General features: G+C 32.5%; 2 protein-coding genes across 12 annotated transcripts in view; one reads left to right on the forward strand and one right to left on the reverse strand.

Moving 5' to 3' along the window:
* LOC142324067 (CBP80/20-dependent translation initiation factor) overlaps nucleotides 1–15,177 on the reverse strand; it is a 162,280-nt gene extending 147,103 nt beyond the window's left edge. For 5 of the 6 annotated variants that reach the window (XR_012756204.1, XR_012756203.1, XM_075364689.1 and 2 more), the window contains exons 1-2: nucleotides 14,771–14,904; nucleotides 13,997–14,112 (exon numbers count right to left, since the gene is read on the reverse strand). Coding sequence is in view for 4 of the 6 variants with exons in the window: in XM_075364689.1 (XP_075220804.1) it covers nucleotides 13,997–14,112; nucleotides 14,771–14,773 (119 nt within the window). In the remaining 2 variants the exon portion in view is untranslated. Of the gene's footprint in view, nucleotides 1–13,996; nucleotides 14,113–14,770; nucleotides 14,905–15,024 lie in introns of those variants that run through there. The other variant, XM_075364692.1, reaches the window with a different exon arrangement.
* A 148-nt stretch (nucleotides 15,178–15,325) lies between these two features.
* Ccz1 (vacuolar fusion protein CCZ1) overlaps nucleotides 15,326–27,050 on the forward strand; it is a 73,398-nt gene continuing 61,673 nt past the window's right edge. For 4 of the 6 annotated variants that reach the window (XR_012756205.1, XR_012756206.1, XR_012756207.1 and 1 more), the window contains exons 1-4: nucleotides 15,333–15,651; nucleotides 15,739–15,836; nucleotides 16,754–16,847; nucleotides 23,876–24,085. Coding sequence is in view for 3 of the 6 variants with exons in the window: in XM_075364695.1 (XP_075220810.1) it covers nucleotides 15,577–15,651; nucleotides 15,739–15,836; nucleotides 16,754–16,847; nucleotides 23,876–24,085 (477 nt within the window). In the remaining 3 variants the exon portion in view is untranslated. Of the gene's footprint in view, nucleotides 15,652–15,738; nucleotides 15,837–16,753; nucleotides 16,848–23,875; nucleotides 24,086–27,050 lie in introns of all 6 variants that reach the window. The other 2 variants (XM_075364696.1, XM_075364694.1) reach the window with 2 other exon arrangements.

The following is a 27,050-nucleotide window of genomic DNA, read 5'->3' on the forward strand; positions in this document are numbered from 1 at the left end:
TTGTCAACCCGCGAGGGTGTGGTAATTGATAAGGACCGTGTCCTTAATATTTTGCTGAATGATTTGCTCTGGATGACATTTTGGTGGGTGAGGTTTCATACCACCGGCGTGTCAGGAGGGAAGTCGCGATTTTCGAGACAGATATTTTTGTATTTCATTCAAAATGAAATTTTTTCAGAATTCCATTGTCTTTTAGACCGTGCAAGCGCAATTTCCGAGATCAAATAACTTTAATTAAAGCAAATGAGTTTTTGTTAATGAACTATGATTCCTAAGCCAGAATTCCTCTTCCGTAGTACGAAGTATACCGGATCAACGAATCAAGAGTGTAACAATCCGAGGTCCGTCCACTAACCCTTTTGCCCGTGATTGGCAAGGTTTTTGAGAAGGCCCTATATTTGCGTATTAATGTTAGATTGGCCATTGATCCTTTGCTAATGGACAACCAGTATGGTTTCCGACCGGGCAAGAGCACTGAGGATGCCATACTAAAGGTGATGGATGTTGCTTCCTCCAGTCCATGTAAATATAGATTAGGGATTTTTCTGGACATATCTGGAGCATTTAACAAATTATGGTGGCCCTCTGCCCTGTTTCAGATGAAGAAACGTAAGTGTACACAAAATGAACTCTAGTTGCGGCTTCAGCCGCTGCCAGTATCGCAGAGGCGAAATTTTCTGCCAGGACATCTAATGCCAGCCCGTCAAGGTCTCGAGAAAAAATCTCCAGTCTTTACTCCAACAAAGAGGAGAATTTCGGCCAGTCCGCCTTCGTATGCAAGAAGCGCTGAAGTTATTTCAACCATCGGACCCTTTCCCTGCGTGATAGTGGCTCGGAGGTTCGTAAGACCTTAACTAAAGGATGCCCTCAGGGCAGTTTTCTGAGTCCCCTTCTTTCGATCATAGAATTCGATTCGATGTTGCGTTTAAGGTTGCCAAGTGGTTGTCGTCTTATCGTTTATGCTGACGACGGGCTGCTACTGATTGAAGGGGATTCGCGTAACAAGGTAGAATTCCGAGCTGCTCGTGCTTGTGGGACACTCCGACTGTGGAGTCCTCAATATAAGATGATTTTCAGCCCAGAGAAAACCACAGTGATGTTGCTTAAGGACCTATTGGCTGCTTCCCGACGAATCCGGGTTCGGATGGGTGGTCTCCCCATTCGGTACGTTACGACTCAAAAATACCTGGGTGTTATCCTTGATGAGAACTTTCGGTTCAAGGAACATCAACAGTATGTAGCAAAAAAGGCCGCTGATGCTTTTTATGGAATCCGTAAAGTCATTCATCCCGATTGGGGGTTGAATTACCGTACCATGCGTATCCTTTACAAAGGTGTCAGCAAAGCTATTATCCTGTTACTGTGCCTGTCTGGGCTCAACGCATGGCTTTTAGATTTTGCGCGGACATTTTGCTGCGGGCCCAGCGACTCCTCTTGCTGGCTGTTATAGGCGGTTACAGAACAGTCTTGCGGGAGGCAGTCTGCGTTATAGCCGGAGTCAAACCAATAGATATCTTGGCTAATGAGCGTAAGGAACGCTACATTTCCAAGGTAAATAACCTATTGACGTCAGAACGAAAGCAGGAGATTGAAGACCGGGGTCTTGCGTCTTGGCAGGTCAGGTGGGACGAATCCCCCACAGGTCGCTACACGCATCGTAAATTTCCTATAGTGTCTAATTTAGGTGCAATTAGATGGGTCTCCCCTAATAGGTATATCACACAGTTTCTCTCCGGGCATGGTGCCTTTCGGGCGAGTTTGGCTAGGTTTCGTTTGGTGGATTCGAGTCAGTGCCCGGATTGCGGGACTGATGATGATAGTGGACCACGACCTCTACGTCTGTCCCCGATACGAGGTCGAACGTTCACGAGCTGTTAGGGAACTTGAAAGAATGCATTCCTTTCTGGATATCCGTACCAACTGGATGATCCGCGAGGAATGGTCTATAGTAGCTGGTTTTCTTCGCGCCCTTGCGATGTGTAGGTCTGCAGAGGGAGTTTGATCAAGGTACTCGATCGTGGTAGGATTCCGGATGGCTAGGGTTCCGGCTTAGGGATTGGATTGGTTGGAGGTAGGCGCATTGGCATCGTGCCACGGTTATATTGGTATTGTTTGTGATTCGATTTGGGGCTCCCGCTGATGGGGGTGGCTGCGCTGCCGGGGTATGGTAGCCCGTGCGGCCGGGGAATTTGCTTCCCTCCGCCGGTGGCGGTCCTGATCGTGACTTAGTAATGCCACACGAGACACCGTGATGTAACCGGGTGGGGGTGCGGGGTTTGCCCCTGGCTCCTGCGCGGACCGGAATGAGGTTGCGTTCCCTTTGTTAGGTGACCTAAACTGGTCGACTTATTTGGGTGTAGGTCTGAATTTCTATGTTGCGTAGAACACAATTTTGATTGGTATGAGTGTAGCACTGATTTAAGTTTAAACTCGTTCGTTTTCTGAGGCATTCACAGTCACGAACGGTGTTGTCAAATCTGTCCTAGGTACTGTGTCCGCGCTTCCGCGGTTTCGGTTAGTTAGTTTGAGAGAATCATGTTAAGTTGAATGTGAAGATGTCCGTTTGAGGCCTACGTGAAGGCGAAATTTGATATGTATTTACTGATGCAAATGTCTGCTGAAGCATTTACATCGGTGGCATCCCGACCGAGGCCTGGTTGATAACTGAGATGTAATCAGTTAGAGGGTCTAAAGACGACCTCCGGTAAAGCCCCTCAGGGCTTGGAACGGAGGGGGTGGTGTGGCGACCGGTAACTGCACAAGGTGTGTGTCTTCCCCCTACGGAGTTGGGATGTCTTTAACAAGATAAATTAATTATTGATAGCCATATATGTTTTAGTAGTTAACGGGGTGCGCCTCTCCATTTTAGTGATATATGACAAGTGGGCGTGGGACACGCAAGCGGGTGGTGTATGGTAATCACGCTTATTCCGCTCACGCTTTTAAGTTAGCTCTAGGAGCTAGTTAGGACACTGGTTGCTAAACTGTTTCGTGGCTCAGTAGCCGTTTGCGGCACAGACATTAGGATTTATGCTTTAGGGTGACCGAATGGGGTGGTGGCGGGAGAAATGCCAAGCAAACCAAAAACCATATCCACAGGTGGCAAAGTCCCCTGTTCCCTCAATCACCTCTGCAACGATATCGTAAGGTCGATTGGGAGGTGACCCGCTAAAACCTTTGCAACCTCTTTAGAGACTGCTCAGTATGCCGACATTATCCTGAGGCAGTACCTCCTGTGCAACGCCTCTAGTCTGCCACGGTATCTGGCATACCTAACTGTACCTGCCCACAGCTCCACACCATACAGCAGAGTGGAGTGCGTCATCCGGGCCAGTAGTTTCCTCGACTGCTGCGTCGGCCCGCCAGTGTTATCTTCTCAGCCCTACAGCAAGCTTCTATAGCGTGTACACCGAATCTGAGCCTGAAGTCTATCCAGACTCCAAGATATTTGATTGCTGGCCTGGAACCAATCCTTCTATCAAAAGCGTGATCATCCGCCTCCGTTTGGCGAAGGAGATCACCACCGCCTCTGTCTTTTCTGGGACCAGCATCAACCCTCCTCCAACCATCCATTCCCTTACCGCCGTATAGGAGTTTGCAATCTTTTCCGTGGCCTCACGTCATTTTCCCACTTCGACGACCAGGGTTAAGTCGTCAGCGTAGCCCATTATTTTAACCTCTAGCGTTAGATTCACTCGAAATACGCCATCATAGGCAAGGTTCCAGAGGGTCGGTCCAAGGACCGACCCCTGGGGAACCTCCCTGTCAAGTGTCCTTTCCACCAATCTATCCTGTACACGGCACTCCAATCTGCATTCAACAAGATATGAGCTTACCATCTCCCGTAAATACTGCGGAACTCCCTATCCCTAATGAGTCAATTATAGCAGCATGGGTTATCCAATTAAATGCGTTCTTGACGTCAAGCGTTACTAGGATGTACATCCTTCTTCCAGGGTCTCCACCACCCTCCTCGCCACCACGCAAACATCGGCCACGGCATCCAAGGCAGACCTGCCTTTGCGAAATCCATATTGAAAGGAGGAGAGTCCGCCCGCCTCCTCCACTACTCCTGTTATTCCCTGTTATAACATGCGCTGTAGCATTTTGGCTAAGGCGTCTATCATCGCCAGCGGCCGATACGAGGATGGAAGTGCTGGCTCCCTCCCAGTTTTGGGGACCAGTACCAACCGCTGACGCCTCCATCTAGCCGGGAAAATGCCCTCTGCCAAAGAAGTGTTGAAAACCTCCAATATCGTCGCCGGATCAGTCCTTACAGCCAGCCTAATCTCCCGACCCGGCAGCAAATCCGGGCCCGGTGCCTTGGCCGGCGATATTCCCGCAGCGCCAAGCTCTTCCTGGGTGAAGGGGGGGCGGGAGCTCCATGTCATCGCTGATATTATTATTATTATCCACCAATTCTTCCCCATGGGGAAAGAGGCCCTTTTTATAGAGGGCCTCTTTATAAGAAACATTATTGTTTCTTACCTCCTGCTCTTCCCATGTAATTGGAGCTCGTAGTCTTATTACTCTCTTCACAAGTATGCAATATGCCGCCCCCACAGGTTCGCATCCACTTCGGCGATCAATTGCTTCCAACAGTTTCTCATTTCCAACATTGTCAGAGCCGTCAGAATAGTTAATAGCATGATAAGCCAGCCATAAGCCCATGTGCACAGCAATACGCCGCCTGCTATACCTGCACAGGTTTCACCTACGTGAAGATCCTGGGTGTGTCTGCTGCAGGGTACTAGATACACCCGAGCATACCTTCTTTGGCTGTGGGAGGTGGGTGCCGCTGCGGAGAGACCTTGGGGTTCTCCACCTGATACTAGATAACATGCTGGAGTGCACGCTCAGGGGAAGAGGGAATGGTGAATTGTGTCAGAGCTTGCCACTCATATTCTCCAAGAGAAGGAGAGATATGGAGGGAGGCCATAACAAAAAAAAAGAAAAAAAATTATATATATATATATATATATATATATATATATATATTTTATGTCGCCGGGAGATAATAAAAATTGAGATTTGATCAAATCCCTAAGATAGATGATCAATTCATGGAAGATGTTAAAATTATAACTCTGTGGGAGTGATTTCCCTAAGTGATTTGATCAAATCCCTTAACTGTTTTAGTGAAAAGATGAAATAAACAAGTCAGGACTCAAATAACATCAAATAAATAAGAGTAGAAGGTGTCATGACTTATTTATTTAGTAAACCATACATTATTAAACGCAGAGTAGGTAATACAACAATAGTCATTGAAACACAAATTATTTATTCGAAACTAATTGAAAAAAAAACTATGCAAATAACTTATAACTTAATTATTTAAGTTATAAGTTTTTTTTTTTATAAGTATTTATTTAATACTTTTAATATCTAAACAATATTATTTCATTTTTTCACTAAAACAGTTTAGGGATTTGATCAAATCACTTACTTTTTTACAACCCCACAGAGTTGTAATTTTAACATCTTCCGCAAATCAATCATCTACCTTAGGGATTTGATCAAATCTCAGTTTTCATCATTTCCCTGCAACATATATATATATATATATATATATAAACGAAGCATGGCACGTGTAGCATAGGGAGGCAGCCCACATGCCTAGAGCACACAAGAGTGGGGGAGTCGAGGCTACCCGAGGCTGGCATGTAGAACCCTCAAGGGATGAACTGTGGGTGCAGGGGCTAGGTTTTGGACTAGGAAGGGTAACCCTCCCACCAAGGGTCAATTTGGGTATCTGGAAGAGGAGGTCGGGATGTCTTGATGACATGGGGGGGGACCTCGATGGGTAGAGTCCTGTCAAGGACTGCAAATAGGGGGCAGGCAACTGCCACAAAGGCACCTCCTGGGGCTGTATAATGCTTAATTGCAGGTCCAGCCCCAGGAGGGGAGTTGGTGACATAGGAGGTTTAGTTGGTAGGGCACAGGCACACATACACACTTAACAACATCTTGCAAAACCTGTAGTGGTCCAAACACTCTCCCTGTAAATGGGGTTCCTCCAACTCACCATAAAAAAAAAATATCCTGGACTTGGCAACCCATGGATGTAACCCACTGAGTTGGTCTAGTGGTTAAACTCATCATTATAAATCAGTTTCAAAGTCAAGAGTTCTAAGATTCAAATCCTAGTAAAGGCAGTTACTTTTATATGGATTTGAATACTAGATCGTGGATACCAGGTGTTCTTTGGTGGTTGGGTTTCAATTAAAACCACACATCTCAGGAATGGTCGACCTGAGACTGTACAAGACTACAATTCATTCATACATATACCTCATTCATTCTCTGAAGTAATATCTTACGGTGGTTCCGGAGGCTAAACAGAAAAAATCCATAGATGTAACAAGTTATATAGCTGTACTCATTATATAATCAAAGAACGTAGTTCCTACTGGTTCTGAATCAAGAAAGCTGCACTGAATATCTGGAGACTTCTAGAATATCATACAGATTAATCGGTCATTAAGAGAAAGTTAATTTAATTCATAGTCTAAAAAACATCTGAGACATTGGAATTATAAAACTTGTTTTAAAAATTTAAGACAAAAAATTAAAAAATACAGAGATGTACTTTAAAACTATATCAGAAATTAGACATTTACAAAAAAATAACATAAATTTATAGACATCAATATTCAAAGCGACAGAGTTTATCACTCAATAATAACATTTTTAAATTTCATATTAATTAAAAAATAAATAATAACAACATTTAAGTTCCAAATCCAGAAATTTCTTTTAACTTAATTCAACTCATTTGTTAACTTGTAAGAATAATCCCAAGCACCATTATGAAACACACTTATTTTAGTCCTTTCATAGTCACTTAAATAGTATGTGTAAGTTCATCCACAACTAAATTGCTCTTGTCCAAATACCTATTTTGTATAGATTTCACTGAGTATTGGACAAGCTAGAAGAAAATTAATACATCATATTAGCACAGTATTTATTTAAATTCAACAATCAGTTTCTCATCTTAATATCTAATTTATAGAAACCACCTTTTCAATATTTTTTATAACTCAACTTTGGCTGTAGCTCTTTACAAATTGTCTTATTCTTATTAACTAATTCTTATTGTTATTAACTAATTATTTTTTTAACTAAATTACAACATGACTGGTCTAATACTCTCGACCTGTGCCCAGTCCATTTAGAACAATTAAAATCCGATTCTTGAATTTCAACTTTCATAACCTTACAGCATAATTGACGATATTTCTGATGATTTGAAATTCTCTTAGTCCATTAATTCTTTAAGCCCAAAAAATGTTACATTAGTTTCTCATTACAAATTTCTATCATACTCTGAAATTCCCTTATTACTTCCTTCAAGTTTGAATTTTCCTTTCTTAGAGTACAAACTTACATTAATCTACTCTGAAAATAATATTGCAAGAGAATCTACCTCCTTGTTTAAAATCTTTTTGACTTACTCCAGTACTTTGCTTTGACCTCTCAAAGTGCTGTACAAATTTTCCATGTTTATGGCTATGTCTATATCAATATAAGAATTATTTTACTTAACTGTGCAAAATAACCACACTTCATCATTATGATTGTAATAGTACACATCAACAAAATGTTTAAGAGGAGTATTACCAAATTTATTCTGAAATATTAACATATGACAAATTTTCCGTCAATAATAATTCTTGTCACCTACACAAAGTACTCAACAATACAGCACCTCATAAAAGATCTCTCAACTTCATCACAACAAGCATAAAATTACCAAGATAAGAAATTACAATTTCCAAGCCAAAATATTTAGGAAAAAAATAATGAAACATCAATACATGTCTTTATAAGTTTCTTATCCAAATACTAGGTTTAAATATAAAAAATTAAATATTGAACAGTCTACAGGAAATAGTCATTCACCATTACGCTCAATATTTATCAGCTCTCTGATTTTTTATAACTATTTACTTGTTTAACTTATTCTAAAAGATTTTTCTTTTTAATTATTTTTTGTTAATTATATAATTAGATATAGATCAATAATCATTCTTAAAGTAATTAGCAATAAGATAAAGTTAATAATCATTTTCAAATTTATCACTAAAAAAGAATTAAATTCTAAACTCTTTCCAAATCCTGGGAAAATTCATCACCATCATTGCCAGCTTTATATTTACACATAATCATATTTATTTTTACTCTGTCTATGATCATTTAGAATAAAATCAAGTGACTAGGATAAAATGAGAAAATAGCACAATATGGCTGACAAAAAAATAACTATGCCTGAATATTACTGAAAATAAACTATTTAATTTTAGTAACAATAAATTCTTACAACACTTAAAAATGAATAAATAAAATTAATTTTCAGCTTGGAAAAAGCTTTTTTACTATTAACTTTCAAATGTAAAACAATTTCTAATATACTAATAATTAAAAATTAAATTATAAAAAGCATAAATTAATACTTAAATATTGATGGTTTGTTACAATCGAAACAATATATTATACCATAGTTTCTTTTACAGTCATGACACACCCAGTTTCTTGTATACACGGAAGTGATTTAATAATTGCATAATACAGAGATGTACACCTTCCTTTTTGCAGGGCACCACCTATTTAATGAATACTTAATCTATCTATTATATATGTTAAACTATGCAATGCTTGTTATACATAATGTAATTGTTGTAACATGCAGCCTACAAGCATTATAAAAATATAAGTGTCATGAATACATTAATTTATTAGAGAAAATGTAAACAAATAAATAATTATGCACCTATCTATAATTTAAATAAAATGAATTGGCATACCTTTTTTTATTTTTTCAGTTGTTTTGATATAAATTAAACAGAAATTTTGTTAAGAAATTATCCCCACTGTGTTTTTTTTTAAATCTCTTTATGTATAAAGAACTCCCATAGTCAAAAAATCCCAAAATCTAGATGAAAAAATCTACACATTGTGTGTGTGTGTGTGTGTGTTTTCCTCTATCCAGCTTCATATCTCAAGAATAGTTTAATGTATGATAATAAGAGTTTTACCACTCTGCCCTTTGTAGCAGAATGGTGTCTCAGCTTCTCAACTGGAAGATCCCAGGGTTGAATACAATCAGGTTTGGCATTTTTCATATGCTACACAATTCTCATATCATATTTCAGTCTGTACACTTCGAATGTATTATCCATAAAGAAATACAGTGACAAAACACTGTTTTCAAATTTTATCATAAAAGTGGGCAAACAATTTCTTTCTAAATGTCTTTAAAGATTTTTTTTATGCAAATATCTCAAATAACTGTTATTATTTGAGATATTTTAATTTTAATTTAAGCTGCTGAAGTCTGCTTCAGTATATAATTAAATTTATGCTAATTTTACAAACAGTTCATTACAATCATTACAGAGAGTTAGTTTTATTAAAATCATTAAAAAATATGCAACTTGCTTTCAATTTATTGTAATTCTTTCTTCCAAGAACTTTTTAGAGTTAATTAGAACTCTCTTAAGGCTGAAGAATATTAATAATTTTAAAGTTTTAATGTGAATAAGTAAGAAATTAAAGTTAAAGAAATAAAATAAAGTAGTACATACATTAATCATTTTCAATTCATCACTGGATGACAGTAAAATTTTACATTAAACATATATAATAATTAATATGATATAAATTACATATTACCCTCAATAATGTATTTGACTGATTTATACTTGTTAACAGGACAACGTGGAGGTCTATTAATCAGTCATTTGTACTTTTTAGTAGACTGATGGATTTAGTAATGTATGTTAGTAATATACTGCTGGCTGAGAAGGAAATTTTTCCAAGAACTCTTGCTCAAGGACATTTTTTTAATGCCATTCAGGCTTTGTATAACAGCTAATAGTATCAGTGGATAGATGAAATAAGATTTCAGTCTGATTACCATATGTATAAGTATATACATCATCTGTATCAAGTTTATTAGGTTAAATGAAAAGTACAACATACTAACAATTCAAACTCTATTAGAAAATGTTTAGAAAAAGTTTATTCTATTACTTTTTAAGTTGTAAAAGATGTAATTTTGATTGCGCATATAACATTAAACTAAATGACATAAATTAGCTTCTGTTTCATTCTATTAGCAGGGAATGAAAATTTAATTATTTATTTTAATAATTAAAACAATGTTAACATGATGAGTCATATCGACTAAAGCTGGTGCATTGGTCATAGAACTGTTCACATTAAGGTAGTATAATTTATAGTATTCTACCATAAATATAAACAAAAGTAAAAAATTAATTTAAAGACCATTTTCCTTTATTTTATTATATAATTACAAATATGAAATAAATCATGTACTTTACTGGATAACTTTCTAGTTATCCAGTAAATACCACTTTATGGTAAATTTATAATTTTATATGGATTACCGAATGTATATTATACATGTTTATTTAATTATAATAGATTTATTTTAAATTGTTTTAGATGGTTGTATAAAGTCAAATTTAAAAAAAATAGTACTGGCAATTTTATTAACAAAGCTGTTTAATAACCAGAAGTTTTTAAATATTATTTCAAAATTTAATGAAAATATTTAATTGATATTAAATATTATTACAGTATCATATCATTTCTGTTGAGAATTACTCAATAATGGAATAGCTGTTCAAGTGATGATCAATGAAATGGCTTAGTAGTAACATATTTAAAAAATAAAATACAAAGAGGATGATTGCTATGTTTGTTCATTTCAGTCGGCAATGAAAATTGAGCAACAAACTAAATTAAAATTTTTGTTTTTTAAAAGTAACGTCATGGAAGCTTCAGTAGCTTTTGTTACCATTTTCAGTCACATAATTGATAGAGTTAAATAAATTTTGTCCATTGAATACTATAACCTAATTGTTGTAGATGATCTGGTATGAGACGCAACTGAGTAATAAAAATGTCATAGCTGTTCCTAAGAATAACAAGCACACTATCCCAAGCTTACTACAGAGAATAAGATATAAAATTATTTCCCACCGCCTTCCTCACTGAACCAAATACTGCTGCAAATCAGCACAAGGCCTCTAAAATACAGGCAAAATTCATCCCTACAAGTACCATCTTTACTCAGTTTACCAAAAGCAATTGCCTGTACAGTGAACATCATTATTCTCAAAGAAAGCAGCTCTGACTAGAACCTCTTCATCACAGATAACTGAAACATATGAAATGCAATACGAAAAGCCGGGTCATATAATTAACTGACTCATACAGAATTCTGGAAGTCTCCAGACATATAAAGCTTCCTTGATTTGGGGATCCCTTAGACAATTGCATCTCTTGTACCTGTAACTTATGATATTAATGAATCACTAGATCAGAAAGTATTTTTTATTAGAATCAAGCAATATAATGGCAACTGGAGACAATGTAAAAGATCAATTATTTTTAAAACATAAAGAAAGGAAATTTAATTTAAAACAAATTAAATATAAAAATATTGTTTCCCCTACCAAAAGGAGATAATTTATATAAACATTATGTATCCTAAAAAGCAGCACATTAATTTACAAAATGTAATTCTCAATTAAATATAATGTACCTCTTTCTAGGTACTGAATGCATGACATAAACTGTCTCTACTCAGAGATGACAATGTTAGCTATACAATAAAAGAAGACAATAATCAGTTTAATAGTGGAATGTTTAGTTAACAGCAGCTTTCAAGTGGGATAATCAAAATTGGCAGTTTAAAATTTAAAATGTTTTTTAAAAGTAAAGAACAAGTAGAAAGTTTAAAAAAAAGAAAAACACTGATGAAGCCTAGCAAAAGTAGTTAAGACGTAAACGGATATGGGGTGATAAAATTCAAGGTCTAGTAACTTGAACTGAAACCACATCAAAGAAAATACAGGCACTGATTATAAATTGCACTACATAATCTACATATGACAAAGGTAAAAGCTATTAAAAACTATTTTATTAAAGCAAGTAACTCATACAGTTGAAGAAAATTGAATCACAAGTTTCAGTAATATTGTAAGGAACACTTCCAAAAAGCATGGAGGCAAAAATAGCTTAAATTAGTTTCTGCCACTAATTTTTTTTTTTTTTTTTTTTTTTGATAAATCACAAATTTTCTCACAATCAAAATTTATCAAAACAAGATCTCTTGTTATAAAATAAGTTTTTTCATCAATCAACCTAAATAAAATCAAAATTAAACTCATTTAGAACTGAAATCAGTAATACAGAACTAAAGAAATTGGTCATATATGGGTAGCAATGTTACTGTTATATGCTGAAAATATCATGAATTGATTTCTTTATTCAGTCCAGAAACTTCAGCCAGATGCCTGTTTCCTTTTTCATGGTGAGGAAATTAATTTTTAAGTTTGTGAAAAATTCCAAGCCATTTAACGAGTTTGACTGAGATTAACAATCAGAACCTTCCAATTGAAAATCAGACACTATTACTCTGCTGCAGAGGCTGATGTTTGTCATGTTAACAGCTAAACACAATTGCATAGGTTGGTAAAGAATGATATATAGTAAATATTTTAAAAGAAAGAAGGATTAAGTAATTTGGATACATCATAAAAAATAAAAATTCCTTGTGCATGAAGTAATTCTACAGAAACTGAGGGATTGAAAGAGCAGTCTTGTCTCAAAAATTTTCAGCAGGAACAAGATATGATGTCAGTCGTATAGCAGCTGTTAATAAACAAGCAAATACGCATAAAATATCAAATGATTAACTTCACCGTTCTCTGTTCTAGTCTGAAAGTAATTAGTATTTAACAAAGTTTAATTCATACATTTTTAAAAATAATAAAATATACTGACATAATATTGTTTTCTTTTTCAGTCATTTTAGACTATAAACTATTAAATATTTTTTCAGTATAGTTACATATTTTTTCAATGTGTAATAAATAGTTTTCAAAAACTATGAATTGTTACTAATGAAGTACCCAGTATGAAAGCATTTCAACAATAAATAAAAATAACAATAATAAGGTAAGAACTTTTCACCATAAAAATTTTAATTTACTATAATTTATTATAAACTAGCTAGTTGGGGCTTAATTCGCTAGCTTGACCATTTAACCAGTGGGCTCCACCTCCTGGACTCCCATGTTCCAGGTCAGCACAGATAAGCCCTAGAGCCAACCCAAGTGTTCCCCAGGGCTAGGCCTGTTTCTCCTGGGGCTATAGGGCCAACCCTAGGGCCGCACAGCTTGCTTTGCTTACCATTCCCATCTAACCAGGACTCCCTACTGTGTTCATTACCCTCACAGTTGTGAGAATAATACTGATAAATAATAGTTAAAACATTCAGGCTCTATAGAAATCTGAAAAAGAAACTAAACTAGTAAAGTAAAGTATGCAGACCTTTGCTGAGGAAAATCTCACAACTTATTTCCATGGCCATGGTGACAGAAATTAGTTTAAATTTAAATTATTAATCTTTTCCTTATTTAATGAACATCTTTAATTGACAAGTTCACCCCCAAGGGGGCTAGGGCTTTGGTATATGGCTTAAAACCTTCCCTGGGATAACACAAATGCATCCTGCAAATTTGAAAGCAAGCAGTCAGTTAGAACAGACAAACAAACAAACTTTATATATAAGATAATAATTGAAATATAATTGTACTATCATTTTTGCAATTTTTTTTATGGTTGTAATAACTCTGGTAACACTCTAAAGGAAATTAGAAATGAATTATAGTAAATTACCATTTAAATATTACACAACCTTATACTACTTCTAAGAAATATTCCTGGCTAAATATTAATATAACAAATATATAAATATATAATTTTAGCTTTATGATTTAATTATTTTTTTCATAATTTTTTGGTGCTTATTTCTGTTTTTGATCAGAACCACCAGTTCTTGATCACCAAATAATTATCAGTCCATAACTACTAAGATAATATAATAAAATTTTAATAAACATTTTTGACATAAATTTACATAAGTGTGTATAAATAAATATATAATGAAACTCACCACAAATATATTCGATCGTAATCTGTACAGTAATTCGTTGTGTTATCGAAATAAGAGATGCACCACCCATGCATGAGCATGGAAAATGTGACACCTCTCTGTCGTACTCGAGTCGGCTAGACAAATATAATTAAGAAATGATAAATTGGGTAAAATTTAAGTAGATAAGACTTTAAATATATACACATACACACACTGTAAAAACTGTATAAATTTTATATAAAAATTAAATATAACTGATATTTTACATAAGTAATTTATTAAAATAAACATAATTAATAAATAACTATGTTTAAAACAAAACAAATAGCTAGCTATTTTTGAAACAGAATTATATTTGAAGAACAAAAAAAATAAACTGATTTTATAACCTCCATGACACTAAAAAAAACAACATACTTTTTAACATTAAATTTACTAAAATTGACTGATTAAATTTAATATGATTCATACATTTTAATTTGTACTTACAATTCATATTTAATGTACAATATATGGGTTCATAATTTAGTGTTACATTTTTATTATTAGATGCAATATTTTTTAATTATAGCATTGTAATATTATCTACTAGATAAAATATTTTATACAGTGAAAATGATAGAATATGAAGTAGATTTCTTTAATATAAGAACATGTATTTACAATGTAAGAAAATAAAAGCAGTGAATATAGTAACCACATGTATTTTTTTTACATTAATTGTAAATTCTTTTCTTATTGCATTTAAATTTTATGATAAATTCCTGTATACTTATTCATTTGTTAACATACCATGAATGAGTAGATGAATTAATGAAGTTTTATTTAAACATTTTCATATGATTTCACATGATTTTGAAATATGTTATAACAGAATCTTCTGAAACTCAATTAGAGCAATAAGTTGAGTGGGAGTTCAGGGTTTGTCATCTTTTAGAAGTTAATTTTAGAACATTACAATAATAAAAATAAACATAATATAAGATTGACATTTAATAACTAGTATATTTTGTTATAATGTATTTTAACCACAACAGTTTGCTTACCAGGAAATGTGAAATGATGATTAATGAATTAATTTTATTATGTGTAAATAACTTTTATACTAATAAATTACTTCACATCCTCCATTTCGAATAGAATGGTAACAAAGTATAGTAGAGTGCAGCACTTGACGAAGCATACTTTTATAATTTTGGTCAAATCGCATTCCATTCCTTATTGAATGAGAGTGCGTAGACGATACAGAAATCATAACAGATTTATATACAACTTCTTAATTTAAGCTATTTTGTATTTAAAAATAAAAAACTTTATGAAATATGCACACCCACTAATGTCCAATTTATAGCTATTTTATCAGTTATTAGGAATTTTCATGAATTATATTTTCTTCGTTAAACATGTCTTTATATCAAGATGGCAGTGTTACAGCCAGTTGAATTTAGGGTTATGTTTCTTGTCAACTTGTGAAGTGGTGTAAGTTGTTTGCATAGTGTTTATCTGGAGCTGATTAATTCATGAAATCGGATATATTAAAATATTTTGCTGTATTTTCACCAAAGTATTAGATTTTTAAGGTTTAAAAAAATGCCATAATGACTGAAAGAACACAGCTAACCTTAAATAATTTTTTCATTTACAATGAAACTTTTGGACGTAAAGAAGGAGAGGTAATTTAAATGTTTTTGTCGTTAAAACATCGTATCACACTTTTTCATTTACTGTAACGTCATTGTTAAAATTGCTGTTATTTTCAGGAGGAGGATAAAGTTATGTACTACTTTCCGTTACGAAGTAACCCAGACACGATTATGAAAAGTGTAGGGCTTAGTGAAGCAATTATTAAATTTACTGAGTGAGTATGATTATTATTAATTATTTAATCGTACTTTCGCAAGTCTTTTGCTTTAATTGCTAGTCGTAAGAAGTTTTTTCTGTTATTTTACTTTTAATTAGAGGATTCTAGTGGTTAAGAGTGTTAGCTGCACAATGTGTTTGCTATGATTACTCTGTCTGAAATTTGCGTTTTAGAAGATTTTTTGCATTATTAATTTGAAAAATATTATGTTAATTACATGAAGAAAATATGGTAAATCCCTTAGATCAGATGCATGTTCACTTTTATAAATTTAGTAATGAGGTTTCATTTTTAAATTAAAACCATGTTTGTCCTTTACTAGACAAGGATTAGGAAAATACTAATGATCTGTAAAAGAAAGTTTTACAGTTATTAATAATCAAAATTCCCTCCATATTGGCAGAGACTTGTTTGTCATGTTATGTTAATTTAAAATTTAAACAGGTTGGTATTTTTTAAAAAATACACTCTGATTTTCAACATTACATAACCGAATTTCAAATACATGGACCTGTGCTTTCATAAGATCTTATTGTAACAACTTTCTGTCCCTTCATCTGTGGTATAGTAGGAATACTATTCTCAAACATTCCTGTACCTTCATAACGTTTACGAAACCTTGTAGGAGTTCAAATAAATTTTTGATCTATATTTATGAACAACATGCTAAGTGTCAAACATGTGAGATTAAATATATTTTCTTCCAAATCTAGGTTGAGTTTACTATCCATTGTAAGACTCTCATGACGTACAATCAATTTGACCATTATCTTTGTAAATATTATCATTATCAAATACTATATCGTGATGTATTAAATTACATTGTTAATTTTTGTGCACTGTAATCTGGTACATAATAACTTGGTTAGTTGAATGCATTAAAATATTTTATTGAATTTTGTCTTATTTTCCAGAACATTTAATACTAGTCAGCCATGTGAAGTACTACATACTGAAAAAACTAGACAGTATTACTATCAACCTGAAGAAAATTTTTGGATGGTCATGGTATTATTATTTTACCTCTTTAATTTTAATTATTTTATAAATTAACTTTAAAATTTAATATCCAATACAGTAATCTCTTTGATATTTGAGGGGATGTATATTATCTGAAAGCACCACAAGTAACAAGATTATAATTGTATGTTTATAAGGTTGTTTGTACTTCATTTTATTTTATATTACAGATTATTGTTTAAATTGATGAAGTACACACTTAGCTTTTGTATCTAAAAAAACAAAATTTATTGTCTATTTATTATTCAAAGTTGTTTAAAGTTTGGAGGAAAAATTATATGCAACTGATTTTCGTTGTTCAAAAATAACTTTATTTTTTATTTTTTTTATAAATTCCATATAATCTCTTTCAGCCTAGAATTTCAGTTTCCGTATGATAAAATTTTTTGTTCAATGCATGATTATATTCCACAATTTGTTTTTATATAATCAAAATAAAGATGTCTGTAATGACATCAAAATAGTTCTAGTTTAATTTGCTGCCCTTGGATTTTCTAAACAGTTTCAAATTCTCTGATTTCAACCTGGGAGTTGCAGCCCCCCAAGGGGGTTGCGAAATTAGCCTACAACTTTACATGTAAATAATAATGAAATCATTGTATGAGAAAAAAATAGTTTATTATAAACATTTTACTTACATTTATAAGTAGTAGTACACATATAAAGAAAATAAACTAATTAGATGGTTGAGTTTGTTTTTCATTTAAAAGTTTTTTTATACTTTGATCTATGTTAGAAACACACAAAAGCAAATTGTTTTCAATTGATAAAAGACAATTCCTATATTAGTTTTTAACGCAACCGTAAATAAAAAACCCTTTTGCAGAAGTAAGACATGCTGAAAGGAATTAATATTTTCAATGCTTCTATGACCAAATTATCTTATTCACTTATATCAGTAAGCCAAAACGTATCTAAATCTTCATATGTGAATTGTAGTTGTAATATTTGATTGGCAGTGATTTCGATGAGCTGTCATGAATCTCACCTTGTAACTTAGCAGCTGCAACAATGTTATCACTAAGTGGATTCAGTACCCATCTTTTTGAGAAATCATTTTTATCTTTGAGGAAATACTCTGACCACTGAATTTTTAGATTAAGAATGGTGTTTTTTTATCTTGGAGAAATATTATTCATCTCGCAATTCCAATAATCAGATTAACACTTTCCCCCGCAGTAACCATCTGATTTCTGTATGAAAAAGAAGAATTTTTTTCTTTTCACCCATCTCATCGCATAGTTTAGTAGACAGCCTTTTTGTTATGGCTGAATTTTAATCAAATTAACCATTTTTAATTAAACCATATTTTTTATTAAAATTAATCATTTTTTTTTAAATTGTTAATTTAATTTAATTTTAATTTTTTTTTTTATTAAAAATTAATTGTTTCAGCAATCCACTTTTCCTGTTATCTCTTTTGCACCATCACTATGTAGTGCAATATTTTTGTCAAGTCTATGTTATAGTTTTCAGTAGCTTCATAAAAAACATCAAAAAGACATTGCCCTGTTGCTTAACCAGGTTTTGATTTACAAAAAAAAAACACGTTTTCTTTGATTGATCTTCAGATCCCTATTGTCTTCAGATCTCACAAAACATAAAAATTGAGAAATATTTGCCACATCTGTTGATTCATAAAATATTCACTTGAACTCACTTATACTTGAATTATCTGATTGCGAATATTGGCAGCCATTGATTGATATGCCTTGATAATGAATTGTTAGAAAGCAGAATGTTTTCAATTTGTTTGCTTCTTCCACCCTTATTAAAACACCTACCATATCAATTGTAGTAGGCATATGAGGTTTCTGAGATTGTAAGGGGGTTGGACATCAGCTACTGTTAATGCTACAAAATAAGACACTTCAAATAATTCACACTTCGTATTTGAAACTAAATTGATGTTCAGCAGTCCCTTACACCCCTTTTATACTGCTGAGAGCACGTCGTGTTCAAGCATATAATATGCATGTTCAAACATGATGCTTTTACAGCAAATATTATGCAAGGAGACCAAATTAAAAATGCACTTACATATCAAGTTGGAACCTGTAAATTGCTCATGTTTGTAAACTGTATTCATGCATGTTCATAGTCGTCGTTATCAACACAGCTAAATAGTTTTTAACTAGGTTTCATTGGGTTGTGGTTAAGGGGGGGTTGTGAAATATTCATTATAATTTTTATTTCCTTTTTGGGGTTCATGGAGCTAAATAGATTGAGAATCACTGATCTAGATCTTTCTCTGTTAATTCATCTGTTTGTAATTTTTTACAATCTGCTCCCTCAGAGAACTGGATTTCTCAAAATTCCTCTCCGTTAATTATTATATGCTAAAATAGATTACCATTTCATTGAATCTATGTAGCTTACATTGTTGTACAACAGCAACCTTCTATAATTTTTTCCAAAACTACATTGTAGTGGATGATTTTATTTTTTAAATGAAATATGCTATGATGTAATTTTTTCAGTAATTTGTGATAATGGGCAAATTTTATTAATTTTCCACTAATCAAATTCCTATAAATCCACTACATATTATGCTTTGAAAGCAGATACTTTTGGTATATGCTGAGATAGGGTAACTATACCTTGTTGTACCAATTGGTAAAATACTTTGTGGATGCAATAGCCGTCTAGTCTAACTGATTAAACAACATTAATGACTGGTTAGAAACATTAATTGTGATAAGTGACACCGGTTTCACAAAATTATTTGGCATTTGTTGTGGTAGAATATAGATCTAATGCTTCATCGTTTTGGGTAGGTTTTGGAGAGACTGTGATAATTGACCAAATTCTTTTTGTTCACATTACTGTAGTCTTATTTTTGTAAGATATGATATATTACCATTTTATCAAAAATGGATTATTACATATTTCTTTAATTATCATCTATTGTTTTTTAGCAATTCAGTCATCTTACATCATATAAAATTTTCTTATAGGCAGTGATTGTATATGATGCAACATTAGTAATAATTTTATATGAGCAGTTTCTTATAACAGTATTAAATTTTAATTTTTTCACTTGGTACAGTATTTGCTTTTATGCAACTTATGTTTCTATTTATTGATGTCTATGTAAATTATATTTCCTAGAAACATTACCCTGTTTTAAAATTCATTTTGTATATGAGGTAAGTAAAATTTAATCATTTTTATGCAGTTGAAGATAAAGTAGACTTTAATAATGAAATAAATATATTGTCGTAATCTAATAATTTAATTACAATATTTCATGTTCCTGTTAGATTCTTTAGATAGCTGTAAATTTTTTCTGTAGATTGCTATTTTTAATAAGTCATTTCCTTCAACTGTTAAAATATAACGAACAAATGTGACATCCAGCTTGAAATTACAGAATTCCTCTCCCAAGCTCATACAATCAATGCATATCATTTAAGTTAACCATTGTTTACTGTAAGCCAGAAGTATTTAACACTGAATTAAGAGAATAAATGATTTTTTTTAAGTTTTAGATCACTTAATCTTCAGATTACTAAAAATCTCAGACTACAAAACCCTTTGAGACTAATTCATAGAATTTTTTTTTAGATTTAGCTGCTTTCTGTAGGGAATAACTCATTACATTTGCAGTAATTCTAAATGCGTGTATTTTTGTTCAAATAGAATTTTGAAGTCAAGGGTAGTCAATTTTACAATCTCTTAATTTACATACAGATAACAGAAAATTAAATTAGAATAATATCAAGGTGAAAGAAGAGGCTTGGTGTCATAGATTACTCTGATGGGTAATTTAGGGCAGAGGTCTTCAGACATTTTTCACTTTTGGGCCAGTATTTCTAACCTGTACTGGCTGAGGGTTGCAGTACAATACAGTAATTTTATTTATTTATTTTACATAGTTACAATAGGCTTATGCCCTCTTGCTATTACAATGAATGGTAAATGAATTTTTTAGTGTGTGAAAAATGCCATGCCTGACCGGGGTTTGAACCCAGGACCTCCGGATGAAAGGCAGAGACAATACTGCTCCACCATGGAGATAAGTGGTAATAGAAGTTACTAATATTTATGTTGTTTTATAAGCCTATCTGTCACCTTATACCAAAATACCACCTCACAATGTACACTACTTTTGAGTTATGGAACATTTTCTATATTTTTTTAATATGGTTGTATTTCAATTATTTATTGTGTAATAATTTACATGAAAAGTATACTATTATACAATAATACTATAATTAATTCAATTATACTATTTATTTAAAAAATTAGGTTGCTAACAGTTTTATTTCAGAAGAAAACAGATATGCCCATATGATCAGGAAATTCTTAAACTGTTATATATTTACTAAATTTAGTTTTGTGCATTCACTGCTGCAGTTTATTACAAACTATAAATAATGAATGAAATTAAATAAGTCAAAATATTGATATTCATTGTTTTATATTTTAATTCTTTTGGGGTTATTTTATAGTTATAGCAGTATTTAATAAAATTAAATGGCTTTTTATAACTCATTTTTTTATTTTACGGGCCACAAAAATGTTTGAAACACGCCACGGACTGATTATTAGTTACTTTGTGGATGATAGAATCAGATCTACAAAGGTTACACATAGCCAAACTGAAATTGTTGAACACAGTTTTCTTATATGTTGAAAAGTTATGATGAATTTTATTTTACAAATTTTTATTTATCAAATGAAATGGTGTGTGCTTGTGTGTATATATTTTTTTCTGGTGAGCCATAATTAAGTTTTGAGTAAAATCTATTAATCGGGGTTTGGTTCATTCTGAAAGTTACGCTGTAGTACACTGTTCTAAGTTTTTGTCGGTTTGATTTCAGTCTTGTGAATTATAGTTTTTCTTTTTCCTACTGAATATTTTTTCTGTTAGTCCTATATTTTTTTTCAGAAAGTCCTTCTGTCCTTTTTGAGTTTGTTCAAGTTTTATAAATATATGTAATCTTTTCGTTTTTAACTTAATAATTATTCTAAATTGCTTATTAAAATATGAAATGGAAATTGAGTATTGGTTAAGTACATGTCAAACTAAAATAAAACCTAATTATTTGTATTTTTATATTACACAATCCAGCACTGTAATAATTAAATATGTTTACCAAGCTGTTTGTAACTTGTTTACACTTGTGTGATATGTAAGATGGTTGAAGATGGAAACAAGAAGAATAGATCTCCCAGTTGTCCAGAAAACAGTACAGTATGGCGTAATAAAGCATAACTTAGATTACTTTAGCCATCTTTATAACTCAGTATATTTTAATATGGTTCTGGTCATGATAATAAACTATCTCAGTCTACCCAGATGGGAAGATCTTTCTTTCTCACCACCCACTAATGTTTATTTTTTCTGGACCCTTTCCCAAAATTGGATTTGTGGATGTTGTACTTACCCTACGGGATCTCCATGCTGAAGATTCTAGGACCTTGATTACAGTGTTTATCCACCCTCAGTGCTGTTTAAGATAGGCTGCTTATAGATCAAAGAATGGGTGGTTGAAATACCTGTTTGGTAAAGTTGGGTATGTAATCCCCTTGGAAATAAATATGTGACCCTCTTTTTCTCAAAACAGTTTAAAGACTAGCTTACACAAAAAGATTTGTTCTTCCAAGTCATAATTTGTAATTTTTTTGTGTGAATGAAAGTGTGACATTGTCATATTGTTACCTTTTTTACAGAGTATTACATCAAATATAGTTTTATCTATTATTTTATAAGTCAAATATATCATATTTCATAATAACAAATTTTCTTTCCTTGCTTTAAAATTTACTCTTAGTGTAACTTTAATGTGTTGTGTACTTAAATCAATTTTTATAATGATTTAGAGCACTCAGAATTTCTTAATTAATTTTAGTTCATTTATATATAATTTTATAATTGTTGTGCTTTTATTGCTTAATATAATACTCACTTTCAAAATTTGATTTTGTGATCTTGAAATTAGATTTTATTTTCAGCAAAAGTAGTACTACATTTCAATGTAAATTGACCATATAAAACTTAATGCAGCTTTAGTAACCAAGAAAACATTATATTGGGCATAAGCTTGTAATACTGTTAAGGTAAAAAAATTTAAAGAAAAAATTATATGTTGGCATTTTTTTAAAGTTCTCTACATAAAGATGCAGAGGTCCTTTACACCACTAATTTCTCCATCCATCCTTGGCCAAGCCTTTCTCTTTGTCCCCTTGAACCTCACTAGTCTTCACTCCACCTATTAACTCCATCATTTTTCTTCTTTGCATCCTTTCTCCTTCTACTAACCCTTAAATATAGTTGTCAAAATTCCACTTCCTCAAACTACATGTACTAATCAGTTTTCCTTTTTTATACCTCACATGTAAGTGCTCTTTTTTTTAATCCTGTTCACTATTTCATGAATATAGATTCATATTTTTAGGAATGTATTTTTCCTTGATCATCGTGGTTCACATGAAAATTCAGATAATTCCAATTTAAATTGGGGGAGTTATACATTTGGCATTTATAATAGACCATCAGTGTAAAATGTAATCAACTTTATGTTTATTATAAATAAATGTTATTTCAGTTGGTAGAAATACTAGCTCTCGTGCAGGAGGTCTATGTATATTTCTTGATTGATAGTTCGGTTGTTTTTTGTTCAATTAGGGATTTGAAAATAGTCCTTAAAACTTCAGAATCTTATCTTCTAATGATGATGGAATGACAAATTTAGCTTTTTAGATGTACTTTGTTAGTGCTGATAGACTATATTATGTGATCATTTGTATTTTTTACATATAATTACTATTTAAAAATGTATATATTTTTCATTTTAAGTCAGTTTTTCTGTTGTTCCTTTTATTCTACTGTATGAGAAAAAGAATGTGTTTAATTAACATCTTGTTGAAATGTTATATTTATTTTTGCTTATTAGTTGTTCACTTTATTTTATTTTTTTAAAAGTTATATATTTTTTGTACTACTAGGCATTGTAGTTATCTTTTGTTATTTTATTATTTATTTAATATTTAATTATTCTTTGTTTCAGACTGTTAATGTGCCATACAGATCTGGTATTGAAGGTAGAGAATATTTAGGGTCTGAAGTCCATGATTCTGTATGCCATGCCGTTCTTCGGCAAGCGTATGCTATGGCTAGATTATTTATCGGTCCGTTTAATGATTTATTAACAAATGGTGATAATGCAAAAGATTCAACTTCTGTGATAAAAACAAAACTTGACAATTTTTATAATAGGGTGAGCTTTTCAAATAAATTTTTTAAAAGTTAGTATTTTTTATTTTAAACAATTTGCACTTTATTATCTCCATGAAATGTTTTAAATTTTCACCATAAAGTTTTATTTCTCGTAGTTTAGTGAAAACATTGTTGTAGTTTAGCTACAAGCTGGATATTTATAATCAAAAAGAGTATTGATTAATAGTGGTCAAGAAAGTGCTCTAGGGGCTTGTACAAGAGTAAATCAAATAAATGGGATTTTTGTTCCTGAGCATCTACGGTTAGTAGGACTGAGTCCGTGCTTCTAGTATGCTTGAGTGGGGTCATTAGGAATGGGTAAAGCCGGCCATTTCACACTCACAACCAATTCTTCAGTAACACTCATGATGTCGGGGCAACAGGTGCACCTCTTCACTGTGCAATGCATGATTATAAAATTTCTTGCTTGTGAAGGAGTACAAGTGATGAAAATTTTACGGAGATTGACTGCACAGTTCAGGGACCGTACATTGTCTAGGACTCATGTGTTTGCCTGGCATAAAGAGTTCAAGGAAGGACAAGAATGAGTGGAAAATCAGGAATATGATCGCCATCCTCAGACCAGCATTGCAGACGATAGACACATTATTGGACCATGGGAATGGAAATGGGGGCTTTTAAAAAAAAAAGCAAAATATCGCTATAACTTTCTTATAAAGTAAAATATCAGATTTGTTGTTCCTACTATTCTTTGGATAGGGGCCTAAAACTTATGTAAGTAACGTTTTTTGATATCACCAACCATTAGCCCAGGGGTTGGAAAAAATGGGGTTTTGAAGACAAAAAATCATACATCCCTTAATAGGCACACTATCAAATCTGTTTGAAGTGGTCATCATTAGTCCTCTAAACATTACCTAAAATTTTTGTCTGAAATAATTTTTGATATGACCAACCCTTACAGCAAGGGATGACCAAAATGTTGTTGAAATTGTAAGATGGGGCTTGTTGTATGCTAAAAATGTGAAACTTTTTTTCACATGCAACTGTTGTCGTATTGAGTAAATTTGAAGTTTTTCTTAACTTTAAGATGGAAATATCTTTTATCCTCTACTTTTTTCCCTGTTTAGCCTCTGGCAATCACCGTCAGGTATTACTGCAGAGGATGTTATGTATGAGTATAAGTGAAGTGTAGTCTAATATGGTCTTAGGTCGATTATTTCTGAGATGTGTGGTTAATTGAAACCCAACCACCAAAGAACACCGGAATCCATGATCTAGTATTCAAATCCTCTACTTAGCACCAGTGAAATCTACCTCCGCCTTCCGGCATGCCGAAAGGGATTTTTTGGAAAGGATATGATATATTTGTTTATTTAAAAGTTATTGTGTCTTGAAAATGAGTGAAACTAAACAAGAAATTTGATACATTTTGAAATTTTATTACATAAAAGGGAAGAGTGCGATTCAAGCTAAAAAAATTGTGTTGCTTATGAACATTATACTATCAGTATGTGTTGGCGCAAGCTGGTTTAGGCATTTTCAATCAGAAAAATTTTATGTCAGTGATGCACTTTGCTCAGGTCAGCCAATGACTGAAAAAGTCTTTGAAATCAGGGAAAAGATTGAGCAAGAACATTAACAGTCATTATATCAGTAATAAATTATAATATGAAACTATATTATTATTAATGTCAAATATTATAATATCAAACTAAATATTGACCACAAAACAGTTTTAAGCTGTTTGAAGAAGGCTAGGTACAAGAAAAAACTGGTTGGTTGCCTTATGATTTAACTGAAAAATTTAATGAATTGGATTTCCATCTGCAAATTGTTGTTAAAACTTCCTTTCAAATAGAACCATTTTTGAAATGGCTCATTACAGGCAATGAAAAATGGATCGTGTATGACAATAATGCATAGAAAAGATTGTGGTCAAAACAAGGTGAAGTTTTGTAGATTGTGTGAAGATTAGTTCTGTAGATTACTACTAAAAAACGTTGCTATGTGTATTTGTGGAATCAGAAAGGAATTGCTCGTTATGAGTTGCTGTCACCTTATCAAACAATGTATTTTAATATCCTCTAATGTCAACAATTGGAAAGAGTATGCCAAGTAGCTGAGGTAAAACAATGAGAATTGATCAGTAGAAAAGGTGTTATTTTCAATCACAATAGTGTCAGACCTCGCACATCTTTGGTGACCCACAAAAAATTGGGAGAGCTTATCCGAGAAGTTTTGATCCATTCACTATATAGTCCTGTCATTGCACCATTAGAGTACCATTTATTTCAGTTTCTTAAGAATTTTCTTAATGATATATAAAGCTTCAAAAGAGGCTTATAAAAATCACTTACCACAGTTTTTCATCCAGAAATACAGAAGTTCTATGGTGATAAGATTATAATTTTACCTCAAAAATGGCAAAAGGTGGTCAAAACTGCACATATTTGGTTTAATAAACCTCATTTGAAATTCTTGTTTTAATTTTGCATTAAAATACAAAGAAACGTTTTCCCCACCCTATTATATAATATGATCATAACTGTTCAGAAATGTAATGATTTATTTAATAAATAATTTTTTTTTAATTTACCCATATTAAATACTATAACTGTTGTAATGGTTGTAGGCAACCTAACATGTAATAACTGTCAGCCTCATAAATGACATGTTCTCAAGAATAACAACCTTCCCATGTTATGCAAAGAATTAACTGATTTTCTTGTTCATTGAGTTGTATATATTGTTGCATATTAAGTATGCCTCGCTCGCTGAAATGAAAGTTACGTTTAGCTCTATAAGTAATATCTTCATTCTCTTTATCACAGATTGGTTATGTGAACAGCATCATTGCTTTCAAAGAAAGCTAATGCTGCTTATATCTTAGATACTTTATACGTGTTACAGCCATAAGAAAGATTAGGACTGATAATGTAAAGAATGAATGTATTCCTTATCGTGAAAACAATATGTTATATATAAATATTAACTCCACTTAG

Source organism: Lycorma delicatula, chromosome 4 (genome assembly GCF_047948215.1).
Source record: "Lycorma delicatula isolate Av1 chromosome 4, ASM4794821v1, whole genome shotgun sequence".
NCBI classification, from domain to species: Eukaryota; Metazoa; Arthropoda; class Insecta; order Hemiptera; family Fulgoridae; genus Lycorma; species Lycorma delicatula.